The 15,967-nt window shown below is 38.2% G+C and overlaps 2 protein-coding genes across 4 annotated transcripts in view; one reads left to right on the top strand and one right to left on the bottom strand.

The window, feature by feature from the left end:
- The window catches only part of STX8 (syntaxin 8), a 238,348-nt gene that overhangs the window by 169,335 nt on the left and 53,046 nt on the right, over window positions 1–15,967 (bottom strand). For all 3 annotated transcript variants that reach the window (XM_081029146.1, XM_081029145.1, XM_081029147.1), the window contains exon 6: window positions 6,552–6,644. In XM_081029146.1, coding sequence (XP_080885272.1) covers window positions 6,552–6,644 — 93 coding nt within the window. The remainder of the gene's footprint in view (window positions 1–6,551; window positions 6,645–15,967) is intronic.
- LOC308488881 (methylsterol monooxygenase 1) lies at window positions 1,815–2,927 on the top strand. The gene has a single exon (XM_081029144.1). It carries the CDS (start codon window positions 1,907–1,909, stop codon window positions 2,783–2,785), a length of 879 nt encoding a protein of 292 aa, XP_080885270.1. The 5' UTR covers window positions 1,815–1,906; the 3' UTR covers window positions 2,786–2,927.

Here is a 15,967-nt window from a genome sequence, read left to right as displayed (position 1 = left end):
GAACCACAAAGCTGAAGGGTTGAATTATCATCAATTTAGGAATTCAGTTTCCAATCTTCTCATAGAGAGTTACAAAGGGCCTGAGCAACACCCGTAATTATCCTGTTCATATGCCAGTGGCCAAGCCTAATGAGGGAAAGGATTAGCAGTAAGTGACGGTGCCAGTAGATGGAAGCCTAAATGTCTGCTGGCTGTGGGGGCTGGGAGCTGGCAAAGGAGCGGGTCGGCAGGACAGAGGAGTGAAGAGCTGAACCAAGAGCACCTCATGGAACCACAGAGTTTAGTGCCCTTTAGTCCCAGGCTGGCTGGGTACAAAAGGGCTCCCGTCAAGACTACACAGATGCTGTTCCAGAACTAAGAGCTGTGGTACTGTTTTCCTGAAAAATTTCTTCAAGTTCATGCTCAAGAGGACAGGGCCTTTTGAAAAGAACATAAAATAAGAAAATGAACAGGACTGACTTAACCAAAATAGATGGTTCTGAGACCTAATTCTGGCCTTGGTCCAACCTTAAAGTCAGCACCAAGAAGAACCACAGAGATGGTTCTGATGGATAAAATAGCTGTGTCACAAATCTCTGCTAGTGTGTGCCAGTTCTCATCATTCTTTTTGATGTTCAAATGATGTTCAAATAATAACCTAAATTTGACCAATCCTTGTGATAGCTCTCTGTCAATCTTTGAGCCTTTCCTTGTTTTCTGAAAGAAATCAAGGTGACAAGGAAGACTAAGTGTCCCAACAGCGTCAATACTGGCATTGGGGAGATTATAGAAAACGTAGTTTAGAGATTCCGCCCTCCTCATCATTCCCGTAACGGCTGCTTCCTGGAAGGTGCTCTCAGGTTGGAACCTCTTAGCTTCAGCATTCGGAGCTCCAGGAAGGGAATATTTCAAGTCAGATAGAATTATATACATATTATTTCTTTGAAACCTTCAGCACTCATGATCCAGCCATCTCAAGGTCCCAACATCGTGACCTCAGTTTTCAACACAACTGTTCTTAGTCCTCATTGCCACTGCTTTTGGTGCTACCTGTTGTTGAAGCAATAGAGCTGGAAATGCAATCGCTCTCTTGTTAGGTGTGGTTCGCAGCATTACAGGCATTTGGGTTTGTCTGGGGGTATATGCACGAAAGAGAAATGGACAGACATGACTTTGAAGGGCCTCTTGAATCAAACCTTTTTCCCCTTTTTTCAGGGGAAAACATCTGTGCCATTTAGGTTAAAAACTGAGATTTGGTGTCTGAAAGGTCCAAAGAAACAGTAAATAGGGTAATTTTACATTCTTAGTTGTTTCCCTATAAATGGGAATAAACTGATATATGTATGTTAAATGGAATGAAAATGCTTTCTTCACAGCAAATAATGCACTGAAAAATGCTGTCTATAATTTGTATTTGCTAGTTAGAAAGAGGGTCAAAGAAGTAAGATGGCTGAAATTTGCATAAGTAATATTTCATGGTCTCAGAATTCTCAAAGCAAATGACACTGGAAGAAGGAAATTCTTGCCCAGGATCCTAGGAAGTCATCACTGTTCAGTTGTAATCACTGCCTCCTGTGTCAGTGAGGAGTCTTTTCTCCACATTTTTATTAGATTTTGGTTTTGTTAGCTCCCAAGTTGATACTGTACTTAGATATCAAATACAGTCAGTCATAACTTAAAACTTTTATTTCTTTGGGGTAAAAAACGTTAGATAAATGTATTCAATGCATCTAACATTGAAAAGGAGAAAAGATTTAATGTAACAAAATACTTTATATTGACATTAAAATGGAGAAGAGATTTAATGTTTTTTAAAAAGCCTTTATATTGGCACCTGGGCCGCTGCACCTGGCCGCGCGAACGTCCTGGTGAGGGAGCCGGAAGGAAGGCCCGTAGAACTGTAAAGCTGTCTGCAGAGATTTGAAAAATGGAAACAAACAAAAGTGTCAACATCTTTAGTTCAGCATTCCTGGCTGTGGAGTATGTAGATTCGCTTTTACCTGAGAATCCTCTGCAAGAACCATTTAAAAATGCTTGGATCTATATGTTAGATAATTATACAAAGTTCCAGATTGCAACATGGGGATCCCTCATAGTTCATGAAGCCCTTTATTTCTTGTTCTGTTTACCTGGATTTTTGTTTCAATTCATACCTTACATGAAAAAGTACAAAATTCAGAAGGATAAACCAGAAACATGGGAAAACCAGTGGAAATGCTTTAAAGTACTTCTCTTTAATCATTTTTGTATCCAGCTTCCTTTGATTTGTGGAACTTATTACTTTACAGAGTATTTCAATATTCCTTACGATTGGGAAAGAATGCCAAGATGGTATATGCTTTTGGCAAGATGCTTTGGTTGTGCAGTGATTGAAGATACCTGGCACTATTTCCTGCATAGGCTCTTACACCACAAAAAAATATATAAATATATTCATAAAATTCATCATGAGTTTCAGGCTCCATTTGGAATGGAAGCTGAATATGCACATCCCCTGGAAACCCTAATTCTTGGAACTGGATTTTTTATTGGAATCGTACTTTTATGTGATCATGTAGTTCTTCTTTGGGCATGGGTGACCATTCGTTTGCTAGAAACTATCGATGTCCACAGTGGTTATGATATTCCTCTCAACCCTTTAAATCTCATCCCTTTCTATGCTGGTTCTCGGCATCATGATTTTCACCACATGAACTTCATTGGAAACTATGCTTCAACATTTACGTGGTGGGATAGACTTTTTGGAACAGACTCTCAATTTATTGCCTACACTGAAAGGATGAAGAAGGTTGAGAAAAACGACTGAGTAAATATCTATGTAAACCTTCCTGAAGACATACGTACATTTTCCTGAATTAAAACTAGTAGTAACGTTGCTTTTGGGGAGCGGAAATAAACGTGTCTTGGCTGCTAAGTGATAAAAAAAAAGATTAACCTTTATCTTTCTCGTGAGAACTTTCTCCATTCAAGTTCTGTATGTATAGAAGTAAGTAAGGAAGTTTTAAAGGCCATGTTGCTTTTACGTAATGGAAGAACTATTAATCTATGTCTTTTCCTTGGGTAACACAGTAGGCCTGAAGTTGAATTGGTCTTTGAATCTACTAAATACTTCCGGCACTTCAGAAACTCTTGGTAGGGGATGTTGGCCTCATACTGAACTTGAAACATGTTTTTAGATTTGCCTAACGATCAAAATGTCATGGGTTAAATGATGCCAGTTGATACAGTGTGAGTAAGGCGGCAAAATGAGGAATAGCCAGCACCAAGAATTTATACTCTTGTTTGGAGCTGACTGATTTGGGGTGATGCTCTCTTTGTGAAGGCCTTTTGGATTCCAATGTACTACTGATGTCTCTTAAAGGCATTTTTGGATTGACGTAAGTGGAATATTTTAGTCTAAAGATTTTCAAGTTTCTTGAACTTTTTAAAAAATGAAGCTTTATTTCTGTTTACTCGTTAATATTTGAAAATCAGGTTTTTATTATACTGAAAGCTGTATCTTGAAACTGTGTGAACTGACTTGGTGTATTTGCACATTGAGCTATTGAAATAAATGTGATTTTGTTTCTGTCAGATTATCTGGTTTCCAGTTTTGAACACCAGCTGTCACCTTTTATTCTTATAAGAAAAAGTACAGAAATCGTGAAGTTATTAAGTTTTATAATAAAAGGAGTAATTTAAAAAAAAAATAATAAAAAGCCTTTATATTAACTAATGCCCCCATGGTTAGCAATACTATATTAAATATAAACCCATATGTTGTAAAAAAACAAAAAAAAAAACAAAAACTGGCATTGAAGAGAGCAGTGTGTCCTTTGAAAGAGCTAGAAAATAACCACTTTGCTCCTTGAACGGCACAAACAGAGCAAAGATTTCATATACACATCAGTGAACTACCATTGCGAAGTTCTGCTAGAGCCCTTCAGCTGAATTTTCACATTTAAAGTTAAGGAAAGTAATGTGTAGGCTGAATAACATATACCCATATCCTGATCCGTGGAATCTGTGAATGTTCCCTTATATGGCAAAAGGGATTTCGCAGGTGTTGATAAATTAAGGATAAAAAAGGGGAAGGGATTCAAATGTACAAACTGCCAGCTATAAAAACAGTCACAAGAATGTAAAGTACAGCATAGGGAATACAGTCAATAATACTGTAATAACTGTGTATGGTGTCAGATGGGTACTAGACTTACCAGGGTGATCATTTTGGAAGTTATATAAATATCTAATCACTCTGTTGTACACCTGAAACTAACAGAGCGGTGTATGTCAACTGTAATGGAAAAAAATTTAAATCATAAATTAACTAGTAAGGATATGAGATGGAGCGATTACCCCAGAATATGTGGTTGGGGCCTAAATGTAATCAAAAGTGTGCTTATAAAAGAGAGGCAGAGAGAGATTTGACCCAGAAGGCAGCATGATGACTAGTGCTGGCTTCAAAGATGGAGAAAGGGGTCACGAGCCAACGTATTCAAGGAATTCAGTTCTAGAAGCTAGAAAAGGCCAAAAAATGAGTTCTCCCCTAGAGCCTCTGGAGGGGCACCTTGATTTCAGTCCAGTGACACTGATTTCAGACTTCTGATCTTCAGAACTGCAAGGGAATAAATGTGTGTTATTTTAAGCCACTAAGTCTGATAATTTGTTAGAACAGCAACAGGAAACTAACTCAGGTTTGACCTGGGCTTTGGGAGGTTTAAAAGCTCCTCAGATGTTTCTAATATGCAGCAAAGTATGATAACCATTGAACTAGAGAAAAGGCAAGGACATGTTGGTGTGATTGCTTATGTAGGAAAAATATATGGTGATTTCATGTGGGAAGTCAGCATGTCACCTCACTAAAGTGTGTACCACTGACCCATAGATCACTGCCCAGTGGCTTACCTAAGCACATCATAGGATGGGCACGCTTCACCCTTATGGTGGCTGGCGTCCTCTTTAGTCGGGCTCATTGAACAGACTAAATTTCCTTGGAATAAAGAACACTTGTACATATGATAGACAGATTTTCTACAGAGCTAAGTTTCTTACCAATACTCTCAAGGCAGAAACTGGCCAATAACTGAATTATATGCAAACACACGAATTAGCATATTCACATTACCACCATCAGGAAAAGGACTAAACTGTCCACCTCTCTGTGCTTAAACTACTAAAAACCACTATTAGGATTGTAAAGAGAGAGTTTCTCCATTTGCTTTAGTAATCTATGTATTTATGATAGATGATAGAAGATGGGATTTACTTATTTATTTATGATGGATAAATGGAACAGTACTGCGGGAACAAATGAACTCATTCTTCGTAGAGACCAAGAAAAGGACTACTTGTACAATTTCGACAGGGGCAGCCCTCCCTCCAGAGCAAGCATTTGCTTACTCCCAGGGCTTCCATGCTCACTCATACGTGGTAACTTTACTTGAAAATCACTCTATCATGAGCCTTACAATCCCTTACTTTTTAGCTTTTCTCTCCCTACTTTGTCTTCCTCAGAGAGGAAGCTAACATAATAGAAAAGGCAGTCACATTAGAATCAGAAGCCCTGCGTTGGAATTTCAGTTCTGTCATGCCTAAGTAATGTCACATTAGGAGGTCCCTCAGCTGCTCTGAGCTTCATCTCTAACAAAAACAGGTAACACTGCCATCATGATGCTGTGTTCTGATGAAATGAAATGACACAGATGAAAGTGCTTAGCACATAGTAGGGGCTTCACTGAAACTAAACTTTCACACATCACCTCTATGCCGAAGCTTCTCACATCTCTTCTCATTGGTCCTGGCCTCTCACTGAGCTCTGGTACCATATCTGCCACTGTCTACTCAATACTTCAACTCAGATCTCACTAGCATCTCTGATTGGACACGTCCAAACTGGACTTATGATCACCAAACCAGTGACCCTCCCAATTCCCCTGACTGTGTCTATCACAGTTAAAGAGCCATCAGTCCCCTGCCTCCATCCACTCTTCTCCATTCCTAATGCTACAACTCTCATTCCGGCTCCTGTCCCCTCAGACCGCACACCTCGCGCACAGGAGCCTTTTGGGTAGGCTCTCAAGTTAAAGCTGTTTTCCCCAAAGCCATCATGCTTGTGGTTTGCAAATTAATCTATCTCCAACCAGATGTGTCACATCAAGCCCTAAATAAAGATCTTTGAGCACTTTTTTGCCCAGCAGCCTGGCACTTACGATGGAAGAGGAGCCAGATACACCAGGCATGAGATGACACGGAGTCCCCGCAGTTTTGCTGTGCCTTGAGGCAGCATACAATACGCAAACCAATTTCACTGCATTACACATAAAGGAAAGCTCTTGAAATAAATGGATCCTAAAACAAAGCATTTTCAAAAGCAGCTACAGAGAACGGTAAATTTGTCATCAAATTTCTTTACATAGTATTTAGTTACTACAATCTAAATCTGCCAAACCATCCTCAATTGAATTAAATATAATAATCCATGGATATTTAACTACTTACATGGTTTGTAACATTAAAATCATTTAACAAATATTCAAGCCTTCAATATTTATACTGATGGCAAATTTAGTCCATCTTAGACTTGTTCTTACCATTTTGTTCATCCAGCTCATTCCCAATTTCTTGCCCCATTTGTTTTTGACGACTTATGATAGAGGAAAGGGCATCAAGGCCTGCGTCCTGTTCTGAAAGAAAAAGTACAAGTAACTAAAAATCAAAGTAAAATAATTGAAGGTCCAGAAATATACCCAAGCCTATAACACAATTCAATAAATGATAAATGGAACATTTTTAATCGATTGGAAAAAGAGAAAACAATTAACATTATTGGAACAAAATAAAGAAAAAATTAAATACCCAACTCATGCCTTAACCTAAAATGATTTCCAGGTGAATTAAATTTTTAAATATTCAAAATGAAGTAATGCAAGATTTGACTACATAAACTATTTTTTTAACTTTTATTTACTTAAGTGTGTTTGTGTTTTTTCCAGGACTCATCAACTCCAAGTCAAGTAGTTGTTTCAATCTAGTTGTGGAGGGCGCAGCTCACAATGGCCCATGTGGGGATCGACCCGGCAACCTTGTTGTTAAGAGCATGGCGCTCTAACCAATTGAGCTAAGCGGTCGCCCCTGACTCACAAGCATTTTAACTTTCCAGTACTTAATACATAAAGAGCATGTACAAATCAATAAGAGAGACTGAATCTTCCAATTTTTTTAAATAAGTAAAGGATATAGACAGGAAATAAAAATGAAAAAGAATGCTAATACCCAGGGTTAACTAAAGTGTGAAGAACTAGAAGCTCCTAAGTAGCAAGGCCACAGGAGGATGGGTAATATACCACACCTTTCTAGAGAGCAAATTGTGCCTACCTTTTTTTAAATTAATAATTAATTAATTAATTAAATTTATTGGGGTGACAATTGTTAATGAAATTACATAGATTTCAGGTGTACAATTCTGTATTACATCATCTATAAATCCCATTGTGTGTTCACCAGCCAGAGTCAGTTCTCCTTCCATCACCATGTATTTGATCCCCCTTACCCTCATCTCCCTGTGCCTACCTTTTTAATCTATCAATTCTATGTCTAGGAATGTATGTAAGAAAACATTCAGATAGTCTGCAATGATGTATGTACAAGGATGTTGAAACACTGCTCGCTGTGCTGGTTATCAATTTATTGCCTTTTAGCTCCAAGTTCACCCTTTTTGACGGCTCTGTGAAATGGATCAGGGTGGATCCTCTCAATATTTTTTCCTTTACCAGCTTTGTCAGTGGAGGGGAATGCAGAGACATTACAGGAGGAAAGGGTTCTGCATCCTGCCTCCAGCCTGCTCTCTTGACAGGCCCCTGCAGTGCTTATGGCTTCTTCAGTGTCCAGCTCCTTCAGGGGACAGTGGCCAGCTGCACCCCGAGGCCAGCAACTTCTCCCGATACACCGCCTCCTTGGGCAGCTTTATAACAGAGTGCCTCCAGTTAGACACTTCCCCATGAACGGTATTCCCCGGCACCCCAGAAGGCAGATTCTAGCAACTTCCCTGAAATCCAGTGACCCCCAGCTGTGCCCCCCTCCACAAGGTCTGCATCTCAACCCAGGGGACACGGGGCATTTCCTTGTGCTATCGATCTCAGCCTGAGGGTTAGTGACCGCACCTTACCTGCTATTTCTTTCTGTTCTCTTCTTGCCAGCAAATCCTTCATTACTCTAATTCCCTGTCATAGTTAATAAGTTTGTATATTAAACTTTCCCTGTTCAACTTTCTCTCTCCCGATTGGACTCACACTGATACATTTACAATTGTGAAAAATTAGAAAGTAGCTAAATGCCCAAACAGTGATTTGTTTAAAAACATATAGTATATCCACATAGGAAAACACTATATAGCCATTAAAAGTGATATTGCCCATGTATATTTTGATGTTGAAAGAAGTCCATGATATGTTATTAGGTAAAAAAAACCAGGAAATAAAATAATAGATAGTAAAACAGCATTTTTTTAAAAAAATGTATTACTTTCCTAGATTTTGAAAATTTAAAGAGAATTCAAGTTACTCAAAATCCTTTCTTTAAAATTTGATATTGGTTTGTGTTTTTTTTAACTAGGCAGTCTCAGTGATCTCTGTGAGAACTTTTTCCTTTGCTTTCAGGTACAGTTGGAAGAAAATTCTGAGGCTGACTCTAAGGACTCTTTCTACCCAAGCAACATGCCAGATGAGGGTAACATGCCAATTGCAGCTTCATTTGTTGATGGGGATTTTTAAATGACTGCTTCACAAAAAGGCATATCTACAAAAGCAGAAATCACAAAGGTCTTCTTATCCAAGATCACGTTAACATTTACTTTTATTTTTTTCCTAGTCTTTTTATGGAATTAAGCCATTACACTTAACTCGTTAATTCATCTGGAATTTATTTAAACTAATGGTGTGAGGTAAGGACCCCTTAGTGACATTTTTTGACACTTCGTACTTTTTAAACTATACAAATGACCTGCTGTCTCCAGGGATCGTTCTAAGGGACCATTTTATAGCAAAATCACATTATAATGAGGTCCTTTTGGTCTTTAGCAACAACCTCTTGGATGGCCTCCAAGATAAATCTATCATCAACCAGTGCTGCTATAGGATGACCAATATTATAGAATGCTAAATGCAAACCAAAAATAATCTATATATAGGAGTGAGGGTCAAGTGTCAACGTGAATTAAAAGGTAAAACAATTCAAAAAGAGGAAAGGAGATTCCTCTCCAGCTGTCATTAGGAAAAGAATCACTAAAGTTATAAAGTTGCTTTATCTAATAGAGACATAGATTATGAATGGAAAAAACCTACACTTGCACTCTTTCCTCTCAACTTTGACTCTCTGTCTGCCTTACCTACCTAGAGGTTATCTCTCTAATGCAAAACAGAAAGAGGGCTAAAAATTCTACTCCACTCAAATCATTTTTATAAGAACTTAGCTCCTCCTCACTACGTATAAGTGCTACCGTAAATTTTCATTCCACAGTCCAAAGACACAGAAGGACCAGGTAACGGAGATGCTGTGTGGCTAATAATCGTAGTGACAACCTGAGCTTCTCCAAGTCCTAAAGCAGCTTTTCTAAGGGGAGGTGGTATGGCCCCCTTAGAGACAATGAACAAAATAAAATGCTGCTATTTGCAAAAATGTAAACAATCAAGAATCATGCAGACAGCCATGCAGAACCATGCAAAACTCCTATGATGTCATAATGATAGCTCGTTACTGTAATCTGCACTATCGTATCACATATCCCAAGTCATACCATAATAGACCCTTTGCAATATACCATACTCTATTAACCATTCTTCAATTTTATAATGGCATTAATTTCTAAAAACTGGATGCCCACCATGCCACATAGAATAATGCCCCCCTAAAGAGATCCACGCCCTAATCCCCAGAACATGTGCATATATGACTTTACATGGCAAAAGGAACTTCACAGTTCTGATTAACGTTAAGGAATCTGACAAGGGAGATTATTCTGGATTATCCAGGTGAACCCAGTGTAATCATAGGAGCCCTTCAAACAGAGAACCTTTCCCGGCTGCGGTCTAGGGAGACATGAAGAAGGGTCAGAGAGGACACAACTTGCTGGCTTTGAAGATTCAAGAAGGGGATCACGACCCTAGGGACGATGATCCCCTAGAAGCAGGAAAAGGCAAGGGGATGAATTCTCCGCTGCAGCCTCCAGAAAGGAACCCAGCCCTGCCAATACCTTGATCTTAGCCCAGTGAGACCCACACTGAATTTCTGACCTATAGAACTGTGAGGTAATAAATTTACATTTTAAGTCACTAAGTTTGTACTAATTTATTATGATAGCAATAGAAAACTAATACAATCTTTTTTTTTTTTTTTTGAAAATCACTTTGGAATAATTAGGTGTTTGGAGACTTCCTATCTTTACATATTCAGAAAAACCATCTTCTAACTGAATATTATGTAATTGTGAAAGGAATATCTGGTGGCTGTAGATTAAAACTAAAGAGACAGTCATTATGCTGCATTCTTGCCAAAAATAACACACTTGATTCTGATCAAGCCTCTAAATCTAACTACCAATTTACAGAAAATGTGGAACAGAGGAGCATTTTAATATGTGGGGATACAGATAGCAAGATCTAGATGGTAGGAAACTACTGAGCAAATGACTTTGTTTCTTCAACCAAGAAATTTTTGCAATACCTCCTGCAGGAAAAAAAAAACCAGAAAGAGAGAGCGCGCGCTGGTAAAGGTACCTATTAGTAAAGAAAATTTACCTATTTAGTAAAGAAACTATTTAGTAAAGAAACTTAAGGGACATATCGACTAGTTGCAATGTGCAGACGACATACAGATCCTGAAGTGAACAACCTAAAAAAAAAAAAAAATCATAGGACAATCATAGAAACCTGAACACTGGCTGATATTTAATTATATTAAGGAATTGTTAACTTGTTAGGGGTGAAGATGGTATTCTACTTTTTTTTAAAGCCCTAATCTTTTAAAAACATACTTTACAGATATATTCTGGAATATTCACCAATGAAATAATGCCTGAGAATTGCTTCAAAAATAATCCAGGGGATGGGTAGGTGGGTAGACATATAGATGAAACAAGGTGGATTATGAGTTAATAACTGCTGAAGCAATTGATGGGTACAATGAAATCACTCTTGCTCTACTTTTACACGTTTGACATTTTCCACGGCAAAATGTTACCAACATTTTAACAAGTCAATAAAACAGAGGGACCTTCCTCAGACCCCTGAGTGAGCACTTGACAAGGGTTGAGACTGTGTCTTCCTTTTCTTTCTTTGTCCCAGTTCTGAGCCCCACGGGCGGCACAGAGCAAGTACATTATAAATGAAGTTTTAAAGCAAGGAATGACCAGAGGGCCTTCTAGGTTTGTAGAAAAAAGAAATGATATCTGTGCTAGACATATGAAAGGATTTCTGGTCAATATCAGAGAGCCGGGTTTAGGTGATAGAAAAGAAGTTAATGCTGTGTTGTCTGGTACCTAGAGAGAAGCAATGGAAACACGTTGAACATATAGAAGGAACTCTCCCTGAATAAAGAGAAGTAAGGAACGACTGAGGCAAAGATTAAATCACACTAAAAGATTAGGGTAAAATTAATCACTACGTTGGAAAGACTCAGAGCAAGATCTAAGAAGAGACGTTTTTCTTTTTGTTTTTATTTTCAGATTTTAGTAAAGCAATCCTGGTCTAGGTGACAGATATAAGAAAGAGTATCTTTAAAGAAAGTTGTCTGTGAAGTTGTGATTGCAAGGGTTCAAAGATTAGCTACTAAGATTTGCCGGTATAAAATGGAATCTGACTAGCCACCTTCCCCACCACTATTTCACATGAAAATATTTAGAGGCCTAAGAACACAGAAATCCAGAATTAATGTGCAACTTTCTACTAGAAACTAGAAAGAACACCTGTAGAGTAACGGTAAGAATAGACGGAGCTAATTAGGAAACTCTATTAAAAGAAACCTCCTGAGTCAAGATAGAACGATACCTCGTAACTTCTCCCAGGTCTGCCATCGACTGACAGACAAGGGTCTATATACTAATCAAAAAGCTACCTTCCTTTATTCGATCTCAGGGATTTTTGAGGTGATCTAGCGCTTGTCATCATCTCATCCATCTTCTGCCTGATGTCCATTTGTGCCTAAATTGCAGCTTACGTCGTACAGAAGCCTTGACTGACTGACTGACTGTCATGAGGCCTAGCCTCTAGGTTAGGAAAGGAAGGCATTCGTTGCCTTGAGTCTAAGTTCTACCAATAAATTGTTATTTTAGGGTGATTTTCAAAATGTTTCTAAGGGTCCACTGAAGTACAGAAAGGCTAACAGGTTACCACGGCAAAAGGAAGTTAAAAATGACCCTTCGTGGTTCTTTCTTTATACCTAGTACAGGACCTGGCAGTGAAGCAAAACCGTAGCAACCTCAGCACATCACCAAGCTTCCGGAGGCAGAGAAAAGGCCAGTAAGGGTTTTATGGAAAGATGACTTCCATTTCTGTGTTTATTCTTCAAAATCAGCTTACTAGGAAAGCAAACGGGGATACAGTATTTCAAAACACAAAGGTAAAAGGAGAAAAGCAAACGGACCTGCGATATGTGCTGCTACTCCCCTCAATTCCTTCACCTCCCCACCCCTCCAACAAACCCCAAAGGCCAGGAGGCTCTCAAAGGGTGCACATCTCAGTAAGGATGCTCTCTGTCTTGGAGACTCAATGACAAAACCTTGCCGGTGGCATCGTCTCACACCCAACCTACAGCAATCACTAAATGTAGCACCTTCTCAGTGACAGGGAGGCTTTTCCTCACTGAAAACAACTTTCCCTGCCAAAAAGCAACGATACCAGAAAATTCATTAGTATTATCTAGCAAGACATGCTTTTGAGGAACCATGAATCCTGAAGAATAAAAGCACTGCAGATGTATGGTTGTGCTATGTATACAGCTGCATTGCTCTTAATTTTTTCACTTTGCTTCAAACATGACCATGGGTGAAGTATGAAGAAATAGACACAAGAGAGGCACAGTGTCCCATTTACTGGATAATTTCACTATGAAAAAGGAGTTCAAAAGAGAATTAGGCTTCTATTTCTGGCCAAGTTGGACTGACTGACAGAGACCAGATTTACTTCTAGCCTGAAATAACTAGAAAAGAAAACACAAAACCACAGGCAAAATATACAAAACAGCAGTTTCAGGACATGGACGACATGAATTGAAGGACCTTGATCCCTGAGAGATGGGAAACAAATGAGATGAGTTCTATGACTGCCCCAGATTACGGCTTTGAGACAGTTCTCAGGCCGTGGTGTGGGGATGGAGCTGGGCAGTCTCCATGAGTTGAGAAGAATCCAAATAGGTCAAGGTGACAAGGTATGTAGGGCACAGAACCAGGGAGGAGAGAGGTGCACAGAGAGAAAATTCTGGAGATTTACACAGGATTCATTTTGAGGCTTCCGTTGAGTGTTATCAGGGCATTTATGTGAGGAAACTAACCAAGCCTAGGGAAAAAAAGCCACCTGAAAGGGACAGAGAGAATGATCCTCTGAGCTCAAACAGTGTTGGATACAGTTCATATGCAGACTGACCAGGTCACCTCCTAATTCATAGGGCATCAGCGAGAATATTCATAATGGTTTTAGCTCAGTAGTGGTGTAAATTATCTCTAGACTAGAGTAAGCAAATACTTTTGTAAAGGGCCAGATAGCAAATATTTCAGGCTTTGTGGTTCATATGGTGTCTAGTGCAACTACTTAACTCTGCCATTGTAGCAGGAAAGCATCCATAGATAATACATAAAATGAATGAGCATGGCTGTGTTCCCATAAAATTTTATTTATGGATTTGAACTTTGAATTTTATATAATGTTTACTGTCACAGAATATTCTTCTTTTGACTATTTGGAACTGCTTGAAATGGAAAAACCATTTTTAGCTTGCAAACCATACAAAAACAGCTGGCAGGCCAGATGTGGCCCACAGGTCACAGTCTGCTGATCCCCTCTCTAAAATAAACTTTACTCTTGTCAGACTTACAAAGCAAGACCCAAATAACTGAATCCCAGAAAAAAAATTTCAAGGATATTTCTAGAGATATAAAATATGCAGTACTATACAAATAAAAATTCCCAATGCCTGGCTTCCTAATGAATGCTTCTTTCCTAAGACTAGAAACAAGGCAAGGATGTCTACTCTTATCACTTCTATTCAACTCAACTATATTAGAAGTTGTAGCAAGTGTAATAAGGCAAGAAAAAGATATAAACGGCATCTACAATGAAATAAAGAAGTAAAACTATACCAATTAAAAGACAGAGACTGTCAGATTGGATGGAAAAAAAGGAGCCAACTAAATGTCTACAAGAACACCACTTTAAACATAAAGACACATATAAATTAAAAGTAAATGGATGGAGAAAGATACACCATGCCAACACTTGTCAAAAGAAAGCAGGAGTAGTTATATTAATTTCAGAGTAGCCTTCAAAACAAATAAAGTTATCAGGCATAAAGAGGGGCATTACATAATGATAAAGGGGCCAATTCTCCAAAAAGACATAACAATCCTTAATGTATATGTATCTAATAACAAAGCATCAAACTACACAAGACAAAAAGTAATAAAACTGCAAGGAGAAATAGATGAATTCACTATCATAGTAGGAGACTCAACACCCCTCTATCAGAAATGGACAGATCAAGCAGGCAGAAAATCAGTAAAACTACTTAAATTCAACAACACCATCAATCAACTAGACATAATGGATATCTATAGACTACTTTATTAAATGACAGCAGAATAAACATTCTTTTCAAGCTTACAGGGGATAATCCTCAAGACAGACCACAGTCTGATCCATAAAACACACCTTAACAAGTTTAAAAGAATAGAAACCATACAATGTTTGCTCTCAGACTACAAAGAATTAAACTAGAAAATAATATCAGAAAGATAACTTAAAAATCGCCAAATATGTGGAGATTAAACAGTACACTTCTAAGTGGAAACATTACTACAGATCTTATGGACATTCAAAAGGATAATAAAGAAATATTATGAACTCTATGCCCACAAATTTGATAACCTAGAAAGACACAAGCTGCCAAAACTCACACAACAGACAATCGGAATAGTCCCATACTTATTAAAGAAATTGAATTAACAATTAATAGCCTCTCAAAAGAGAAAGCACCAGGCTAGATGGGTTCACTGTTGAATTCCACCAACATTTATAGAAGAAATTACGATTCTCTACAATCTCTTTCAGAGGATAGAAGCAGAGGGAATACTTCCTAAGTCATTCAATGAGGCCAACATTATATTAATACCAAAACTAGACAAACACATTACAAGAAAACCACAGACCAATATCAATCATGAATATATATGTAAAAATCCTCAAAAAATAGTAGCAAATCAAATCCAACAATGCAGAAAAAAATATATATACACCACAATCAAGTGGGACATATCCCAGGTATGCAAGGCTAGTTCGATATTCAAAAATTAATTAATGTAATCCATCAAACCCACAGGCAAACAACAACAACAAAAAAAATCACTTGATCATATCACTAGATGCAGAAAAGGTATGTGACAAAATCCAATACCCTTTAATGATAAAATTCTCGGTAAACTAGGAACATATGGGAATGTCCTCAACTTGATAAAGAACACCAACAAAAGCCCCACAGCTAACATCTTAGTTAACGGTGAGAAACTCAAAGCTTTCCCACTAAGATCAGATACAAGGCGAGGATGTTCCACTCACTACTCCTTTTCAACACTGTACTGGAAATTCTAGCTAATGCAATTCAACAACAACAACAAAAATGAAGAGTATACAGATTTGAAATAAATAAAACTTTCTTTGGTTGCAGATGACATGATGGTCTATAAAAAAAATCTAAAACAATCAACAAAAAATCCCCTGAAACTAATAAGCGATTACAGCAAGGTTGT

Source organism: Rhinolophus hipposideros (genome assembly GCF_964194185.1).
Source record: "Rhinolophus hipposideros genome assembly, chromosome: 20".
NCBI lineage: Eukaryota > Metazoa > Chordata > Mammalia > Chiroptera > Rhinolophidae > Rhinolophus > Rhinolophus hipposideros.
This window is presented reverse-complemented; position numbering and strand designations above follow the sequence as displayed.

Excerpts from the sequence above, each read along its gene's own strand:
- LOC308488881 (XM_081029144.1), top strand. The coding sequence starts at position 1,907 with ATGGAAACAAACAAAAGTGTCAACATCTTTAGTTCAGCATTCCTGGCT.